Source organism: Rana temporaria, chromosome 10, assembly GCF_905171775.1.
Source record: "Rana temporaria chromosome 10, aRanTem1.1, whole genome shotgun sequence".
Taxonomy (NCBI): Eukaryota; Metazoa; Chordata; class Amphibia; order Anura; family Ranidae; genus Rana; species Rana temporaria.
This window is the reverse complement of record NC_053498.1, coordinates 124,432,010-124,441,767: the sequence shown is the minus strand read 5'-3', so window position 1 is coordinate 124,441,767 and position 9,758 is coordinate 124,432,010. Positions and strand designations below refer to the sequence as shown.

General features: G+C 43.8%; 1 protein-coding gene across 2 annotated transcripts in view; it reads left to right on the top strand.

Moving 5' to 3' along the window:
- Positions 1-7,913: 7,913 nt before the first annotated feature.
- Positions 7,914-9,758, top strand: part of KIRREL3 (kirre like nephrin family adhesion molecule 3) — a 1,042,107-nt gene continuing 1,040,262 nt past the window's right edge. The window contains exon 1 of one of the 2 annotated variants that reach the window (XM_040326200.1): positions 7,914-8,174. In XM_040326200.1, the coding sequence (XP_040182134.1) occupies positions 8,108-8,174 (67 nt within the window). In that variant the 5' untranslated portion in view covers positions 7,914-8,107. The remainder of the gene's footprint in view (positions 8,175-9,758) is intronic. The other variant, XM_040326201.1, reaches the window with a different exon arrangement.

Below are 9,758 nucleotides of genomic sequence, written 5' to 3'. Positions count from 1 at the left end.
AGGGAGTGCTTTGTAACTGTGAGAGGGGGGGGGGGAGAGAATGCACTGGACAAAAAGAGAGATCCATGTTTCTTAGCAGAAACACAAGATCTCTCTTTTACTCCCTGATAGAACCGTGGTCTGCCTTCTTTACATAGGCAGACCGCCATTCTGCCTTTCCTCCAAACGATCGGCGGTTCCCGATAGCCATCACGGCCGTGGGATCCGCTGATTGGCTACCGCTATGTTCAATCACAGCAGTAGAGGCTCTCTGGCGGCACACCCCAGATTGCGTGCACAAAATCACGTACAGGTACGTGATTTTGCACAGCCGGGCTGCCCTGCCGCGGTATATATGCGTGCACCTTACCGGTAAAAAAATTCTAGTCACAGTACTGGGCTAATTCACCTTGAGCAGCCAGCTCCACCAAGACACACATTTCAGTTTTAGGTGGATGCTGGAGAGTGTGTTGCTGCAATTATTGTGCCTGGTATGTACCGTAATTAATTTCACATCTCTTTACAGCTTCCTTATCTTAAAGGAATAGTCCATGTAAAACTGATATTTCTGTGCCTAGTGGATACTGGAATGTTAGGGCAGCTAAACCTCACTTCTACATATATATATATATATATATATATATATATATATATATAATTTCCAAAGTGTGAACACTCCCAGGGGGTGATAATAAGGACCTACAGATAACATATCATCATTGGACTTACCCTTCTCTCTAATTCACAACATGTTTTTCAAACTAGCAAAAGTGCAATATGAACAGTTAGAATCTTGTAGGTGGATTCAGAGAGAGTTAGGCCGGCGTATCAGTAGATACGCCGACCTAACTCGGAATCTGCACCGTCCAAACTGAGATACACTTAAACCTAGCTAAGATACGACAGCCTGCGCCGTCGTATCTTAGGGTGCAATATTTAGGCTGGCCGCTAGGTGGCGCTTCCATTGAGTTCGGTGTAGAATATGTAAATCACTAGATACGCCTATTCACGAACGTACGTGCGCCCGTCGCAGTAAAGATACGCCGTTTACGTAAGGCATTTTCAGGCGTAAAGTTATTCCATCAAATAGCTGGACTAGTCAATCTTAAGTATGGCCATCGTTCCCGCGTCGAAATTTGAAAATTTTACGTTGTTTGCGTAAGTCGTCCGTGAATAGGGCTGGATGTAATTTACGTCCACGTCGAAAACCAATACGTCCTTGCGGCGTACTTGGGGGCAATTCACACTAGGATATGTACATGGACGGCGCATGCGCCATTCGTAAAAAACATCAATCACGTCAGGTCACAGTTAATATGCATAAAACACGCCCCCCACGTCCTCATTTGAATTTGGCGCGCTTACGCCGGCCTAATCACGATACGCCGCCGTAACTTAGGAGGCAAGTACTTTGTGAATACAGTATTTGCCTCTCTGACTTACGGCGGCATAGTGTAAATACGATACGCTACGCCGCCGCAAAGATGCACGCCCCTACCTGAATCCAGCTATTGGAGTGGAAAAAAATAGAAAAAGAACGTGGAAAAAAAAGAGACAATAAAAAACCCCCAAACTGAAAAAAGTATGAACATTGAGAGACATTCCATTTCTATTTCGAAAACCAAGTCCAAGCTATAGATCTTTTTGAAAAATTAAGTAACTGACTCGCACCAATACTCAGCCTAATCTGCAGTCCTGCAACAACCAGCCAGCAGCAAGGCTAGCTGGAGCATCCAAAGTAGTTGCAACAGGCTAGTCTTCACAACCGCAACCGGTGAGGCAGAAGATCGCGTGGCCACAGAATAAAGTAAACATTAGTATGTCTTAGAAACTCCTTATTGTTTACTTCAATTATATATTATTCATTTATTTTTTTATTAAAATTATAATTTTTTTATTCACATTCATATATATTACATTTACAGTACTGTGTAAATATTTTAGGCAGGTGTGAAGACATTCTGTAAAGTAAGAATGCTTTCAAAATTATATATTTTCATTGTTTATTTTTAGCAATATACAAAATGCAAAGTAAGAAGACAAATCTAAATCAAGTCAACATTTGGTATGACTACTCTTTGGCTTCAACCCAGCATTAATTCTTACACTTGAACACTTTGTACACTTGTACAAAGTCAGGAGTTTTGTAGGGTCAGGTGTATGAGTAACCAATAATACCAAGCAGGTGCTAATGATAATCAATGTCATTCATAGGTTAAAACACATTCATTAACTGAAACAGCTGTGCAGGAGGCTTAAAACTGAGTGAGGAACAGCCAAACTCTGCTACTAAAGATGAAAGTGTAGAGCACAGTTTTAGGATACATGTCATACACCATGGCTAGATTGAGCACACAAGGTAGTTAGTTATACTTCATCAGCAAGGTCTCTCCCAGGCAACATTTTTAAAGCAGACTGGGGTTTCAAGATGTCCTGTTCAAACTCTTTTGAAGAAGCACAAAAAATTGGCCAACACTGAGGACTGTAGATGCAGTGGCCAGCCAAGGAAACTTAATGCAACAGATGAAAGACACATCATGCTTACTTCACTTCGACATCAGAAGATGTGCGGAGTGTCATCAGCACTGAACTGGCAGAAACCAATGGGACCCAGGTACACCCATCTACTGTCCAGAGAAGCCTGGCCAGAAGTGGTCTTCATGGAAGAATTGTGGACAAAAAGCAATGCCTCCTATGTGGAAACAAGGCTAAGTGACTTTGCACAAAAACATAGGAACTGGGTGCAAAGATATGGCAGCAGGTGCTCTGGACTGATGAGTCAAAATGTGAAATATTTGTCTGTAGCAGGAGGCAGTTAACTCGCCAAAGGGCTGGAGAGCGGTACAATAATGCATGTCTGCAGGCAACAGTGAAGCACGGTGGAGATTACTTGCAAGTTTGGGGCTGCGTTTGTGCAAATAGAGTTGGAGATTTGGTCAGGATCAATGGTGTTCTCAATGCTGGGAAATACAGGCAGATACAGTACATATCCATCATGCCATACCATCAGGGAGATGTGCGATTGGCCCCAAATTTATTCTGCAGCAGGACAACGACCCCAAACATACAGCCAATGTCATTAAGAACTATCTTCAGAGTAAAGAAGAACAAGGAGACCAAGAATTGATGGTTTGCCCCCACATCATGGAGTCTTGAAGTCTCCAAGTCCTACCTACCAAGCTCCTTCAAAAATGCAAAGTTACTTAGAAGAATTAAAGAATTTATGCCATTTTGAAGGCAAAGGAAGGTCACACCAAATATTGATTTGATTCATATTTCTCTTCCGTACATTTACTTTCCATTTTGTTAATTGATAAAAATAAACTATTTAATACTTTTATTTCTGAAAGCATTCTTAATTTACACCATTTTTCACATCTGTCTATAGCTTTTGCACAGTACTGTATATATTTAATTTATATATTACTGTATTCAGGGCCGAGCCGTCCTATAGGCTCACTATGCAAGCCGCTTATGGCCCCACAAAGCTGCGGAGGGCCCCCCAAATAACTAGAGGCCCCGCCTGGTGAGAAGTCTTTTTTGGCCCCTCACCCTGCTTCTCAACTGGCTGGCTGCGTGGGAGAAGAGGTAAGAAGTCAGCACCCCCCGCTTCTCACTTTAATGTAAGATGTAACTTTCGTCAGCAGCAGAACACCCCCCCCCCCCCCATTTTATTTAATGTGACATGTCACTGTCGGCAGCGCCCCCCGCTTCTCAACTTGAATTTTGTCATTTTCAGCAGCCCCCCCCCCAGGGCCCCAGGGAGGTCAGGATCGGCACTGTCTGTATTTAATCATTTTATTTTTATGAAGGGAAGCAATATTTATTTCTGAAGTAGGCCATAGTTGTCCTAAAAAAACAAAAAAAAAATGAGACCGTTTCGCCACGCAATGAAATGCACATGTACCAACCTGAACAGCATGTGAAATAAAATCCAATATGTCATTCTGTCATATGCACTGGTATGATGTACAGTTATTTATCACTGGAATCTCTATTCCAAGCTCCAGCAGATATAATCTTGTACGGTGGTGATTGAACTTCTGTGTATGCATATAGACCCGCGCTCGTGCTTTATAATACCCCTCCGTGTGTGGCTCACTGGGGCTTTTTTTTTTTAGAGATAAGCATTTTGTTTTCTTATTTTTTTGTTTTGTTTTATTTTTTTGTCTCTTTTAATAATAGCCAAGCACACCTGATGGACTTTTTTAGTACAGACTTTTCAAAATCTATAACGGCAGTTACATTCCAGATAATAACATTGTTATTTTAGACGTGACGCAGCTTGGCTGGCATACATTCAGACGCTATAATAGTACAATCTATAGAAAATCACACTTGGTAATAAATACTACAGCCTTTTGCACACAGATGTAATAACTTGCTGATCCTTGTTTGCAGGATCTTGTTGGCAGAGGCTAGCAGAAAAATCATGAGTAAAAAATACAAGTTATGTTCCATAGAGGAAAAATATCTATAATTGCTAAATATAAACCCTTCCAATATGTTTCTTAACCACTTCAGCCCCGGAAGGATTTACCCCTTTCCTGACCAAGCCTTTTTTGCGATTCGTGCGACGCTGTACCTAAAACAAAATTGACGTCCATTTTTCCCCACAGACAGAGCTTTATTTTGGTGGTATTTGATCACCTCTGCGGTTTTTATTTTTTGCGCTATAAACAAAAAAAAAAGAGCGACAATTTAAAAATATATATATATATTTTACTTTCTGCTATAATAAATATCACCCAAAAATATATATATAAAAAAAAAACTCTTCCTCAGTTTAGGCCAATATGTATTCTTCTACATTTGGTAAAAAAAAGAAAAATCGCAATAAGTGTATATTGATTGGTTTGCACAAAAGTTATAGCGTCTACAAAATAACGGATAGATTTATGGCATTTTCATGACTGCAACATTGTGGCGGACAAATCGGACACTTTTGACACATTTTTGGGACCATTGGCATTTATCAGTGCTATAAAAATATACTGTATAAATGTCACTGGCAATGAAGGGGTGAACCGTGTGTCCCCTCACTGTGTTCCAACTGTGGGAGGATGGGACTAACTAGGAGATATGACAGATCGCTGTTTCTACTTTGTAGAAACGCACAATTTGTCCCCTCTCCTCTGACAGCACAGGGATTTATGTGTACACACTCAAATCCCCGTGCTGGCGCTCAATCACGCATGGCTGGCGGCGATCGCACCCACCGGCCATGCGCATCGGGTCCCCCGTTGTTCAGCGGGCATGCGCACGTGCCTCTGGCAGCTCTTAAAGGGCCGACGTACAGGTACATGATTTTGAGCACCCGTGCCACTTTGCTGACGTATAACAGTGTGAGCCAGTCGGCAAGTGGTTAAAGTGGAACTTCAACCAAATACAGTAAAACCTTGGATTGTGAGCATTATTCGTTCCGGTAGCATGCTTGTAGTCCAAAGCAAATTTTGCGTAAGAAATAATGGAAACTCAGATGATTCGTTCCACAACCATTTATTCATAAATCCTTCCTTTTATAGTCCATATAAAAAGATTATAAAATGTCCATCCACAAATGAAAGCCTCCACAAGGGGATTAGAAGCAAAATCCAGCAGGAGCTACAGAGTGTAAAAGAGAAGAGAGGTGCCTCTAAGTCAGGGATATGCAATTAGCAGACCTCTGCCTCATGCTTGTGGTTGTCAGTCTTTTTATGCCTCATGGGATTTGTAGTTCTGCAACAGCTGGAGGTCCGCTAATTGCTAATTGCATATCCCTGCTCTAAGTGTAGTAATATGGTTACATTTAATTAAGGTACAACATTTAGCAACTCACATGGTTGATGATTAAAAGAGACACATCTAAGTATGCAGGGATCCGGGATAAAGCTGTCCACATAGACCATACTGCAATTGTGACCAGGAAGACTACCCTGCAGTAGAGCGATCTGAAAGCGAGGCTTGAATCACTTGTGGAAGGGACGACATCAATGGCGGTTAGGAGAATGGTCTATGTGGACAGCTTTATCCCGGATGCCTGCATACTTAGATGTGCCTGTTTTAATCATCAACCATGTGGGTTTCTAAATGTTGTACCTTCATTAAATGTAACCATATTGCTACACTTAGAGGCGCCTCTTCTATTTTATACTCTGTTGTGACATGACACTATTCTTATATCAAGACATCGCTTGTATATCAACATGCTCTCAAACCAAGTTACTCTTAATCCAAGGTTTTACTGTATGCCTATATAACATTTGGCATATCATTTTTTTTGGGGGGGGGGGGGGGCGGGTACCTAGTTTTGCCAAGGTGATCCAAGCAGACGTTGGCAACCATTCTCTTCACCTGCAGCTTTCTGGGACACGTCACAGGCCACAGAAGGCTATGGGGCCATTCACAAAGCGCAACGCTTCTCGCACATGCACAGTAGGAAGCTGGCTACAACGCTAAAGATGCTTGCGCCTGAGATCCGAAGACTAATGAAGAACTAGCCCAGGTGAGAACGGCTTTGGTTTTGTGGACGGGCAAGTGTCCTTTTAATAAAAGTCAGTAGCTACAGTATTTGTAGCTGCTGACTTTTTTTTTTTTTTTTTTCTAGAGTGCGGAACTGCTTAAGCCCCTTTTGGCGATTTCGAGTGCGACTTGCATAGACATCTGTGTATGAAGCCGGGCAGACGTCTTCAAAGTCACACTTAAAGTCACACTGACACGCAGCTTTGAAATTGTGCGATTTCAGGTAACGTTCCTTGATTTCAAAGCTGCATTCAATGTGAACGAGGGCTTAAAGACCTTGGGCTAGATTCACGTAGAGTTACGCCGGCGTATCAGTAGATACGCCGGCGTAACTCTGAATCTATGCTGTCGTAAATTTAAGCGTATTCTGGAAACCAGATACGCTTAAATTAAGTCTCCTGCGCCTACGTATCTTAGGGTGCATATTTACGCTGGCCGCTAGGTGGCGCTTCTGTCGATTTCAGCGTATAATATGCAAATGAGCTGGATACGCCGATTCAGAAACGTACGTGCGCCCGGCGGATTTTTTTACGTCGTTTGCGTAAGGCGTAACGTTACTCCTGCTATATGAGGCATAGCCAATGTTAAATATGGACGTCGTTCCCGCGTCGAATTTTGAAAATTTTACATTATTTGCGTAAGTCGTTCGCGAATGGGGCTTTGCGTAAATTACGTTCACGTCGAAAGCATTGACTATTTGCGACGTGATTTAGGAGCATGCTCACTGGGATACGTTCACGGACGGCGCATGCGCCATTCGTAAAAAGCGTCAATTACGTGGGGTCATACCAGATTACCATACAACACGCCCACTCCAAGCCTACTTTGAATTACGCGGGCTTACGCCGGCAGATTTACGTTACGCCGGCACGCATATGGCAGCAAGTTCTTTGTGGATACCCTAGGAGCCACTCTGATTTACGGCGGCGTAGCGCATATGAGATGCGCTACGCCCGCCTAAATATACGCCCATTTTTGTGGATCTGGCCCCTTGCGTATGCACACGTACAGGCACGCAAATGTGTGCATGTGTCAAATTCTTCATCCTCCTTTAGCGGCAAATGTTTCAATTTACGCATATATGCTTGTGTGTACTTGCGTAAATTACTGCGCTCACATGAAAAAAAAATTATTTATTTTTTTTAGCATTACGGATCTTCGTACATTGTCCTACAGACAACGGTGCACCGTTAAAAAAAAAAAATAACGACCAAAACAAAAAATGCTACATGACTATAAACGTGGCATTTTTTTCGCAAGAGGCTCTAATACATGGTGCGTATGTTCGTCGTCGTTTGCTTGGTTGGGTGTTGCCAGCGTAAATGCCTATCCTTTAGTGAATCGGCCCCCAGAAAGTGAGATCGCTCCTAAACGCTCAGCACTGAGTAATTTCAGCTCTGCCTCTGTCTCTGCCTAGAGGAGGGAGGGAGGTGCTCAGAGCTGAGGCAGCCACACACAGGAGAGAAGATGCTGCTGCTGCACAGTCAGTGTGTTTGTGCTGCTCAAGAGCCGCCGAGGCTGGATGCAATCTGAGCCAAGCGCTGCAACGATCCAGGGACCAATAACCCCCCTCCCGGTGCAGGGGGGGAACGGCTGAATCCGACATTGTTCTCTTGTGTCCGCGGTGATGCTGCTGGGGATGAAGCCTTGCCGGCTGGAACTGCTGCTGCTCACTTGTATCCTGCTCAGCAGAGGTAGGAGAAAAAAAAATTCATCCTTTACTTTGTTTCAAAGTGAACTGCTGGATGAGGGCGTCTTGCTTGGCTCTGTGCCTTGCCGGGGGTTACGGCAGGGGGTGACCTTGTGCAGTTTAGAGTTACGGCAAGCTTTCGGGAGCTGATGTGTGTATGCTGGTGTGTCCTCTGCCTCCCTGTGCAGGTGTCTCCTCCAGCTCCGGAGGTTACAGAAGGATGTTGGCCGTGTGGCATCTACCATCTGCTGTTGAGGAATCAAATTTGGATGTTGCTTTTGTACCCAAACGGTTCCAATTCTATCCACCGACAGCTCTGTCTTGCCGTGCCCGGTCCTCAAGTTTGCTAGAAATGCATGGCGAGACAAATTAAAAAGGTGCAAGCTGCTGATGTCTTCTGGCTGACGAGGAACAGGGGGCTGTGTCGTGGATGGATGAGGTGGTGTCACCTGTTGGAATTTCAGCTAAAAACCTGCACAGGGAGCAGAAATCTGCCCAAAGGGGGGGAAGGAAGGCCGCTACGTACGCTGCATGCCAATGGAGGGGGGCAGCAGCAGCAGCATGCTGGAGAACATTGCTGTAGGTGCCAGGCTTCGTAGCCATGAGAGGGTGGCAGGCTGAAGAAGAAAGTGAACTTTCAGGAGCTGAAGGAGCAAAGGGTGCATGGAGGGTGATCTGCCTGAAAATAAGATGCTACTTGTTGACAAGCTGTGTAGTTATGTGTTGACTTAGATTGATGGGTCTCAGGGACTGGAATTGAAAAGTAAAGAGTTCAGGGGGTCAGGGAGAAGTTCTAGAGATGATGCCAAGTTAACGACGCCAGGAGATGGCTGCTGACAAAGGATTTCGGACATGGGGTGGCAGAGGGGTTCCAAGAGAGAGATATAATGTCTGATAGGTATTTGGAGGCATCTGCAGGGCATGGTAACAGGTGCAGGGTTGCCAACCTCCTGTAGCATTTTTTACTGACAAAACATGGACAATTTAATGGCGGAGCACATTTTTTCACTGCCAACCTGAGAAATTAAACTCCTATTAAAAACTAACACAGTGAATATTTGAACAGTATAAACATGATATGGAAACACTGACAATACCTATAACAAACTAATTTGCTTGGTTTACACTTAAAAAGTCAACACAGCATGAAATGATCAGCCCCTGATATTTACTGGCAGTTGTAAAAAAAAAAATCACAGATTTTTTACAAACTGTCAATAAATTTACTGGCGGTTGGCAACCCTGAATGGGTGCCAGGAAAGCTGGGAAAAGGACCGGATTTCTGAGAAGAAAAGGATGCTTAAACGGGCAGGCAGAAGCCAAGCACTGCCTGCTCCAGCAACACCGCTGCTTATTTGGGCAGAGAGAATCACGTCCTTCATCCCAGCTCCCTGCAGCCTACTCGGCCATCTCTAACCGAACGATGGCTCTTCATGCAGAGCGCTCACAGTGGGGTTAAAAAAAATCCATGGCCGGTGTCTTGTTATTTGTCCATTTGGTGTAATAGGACCTAATTACTTGCTTTAACCATCAACGTCCCTTGTCATTCAGCCGTGCTGGCTACACAAACACAAGCTTGCCCCTTTCA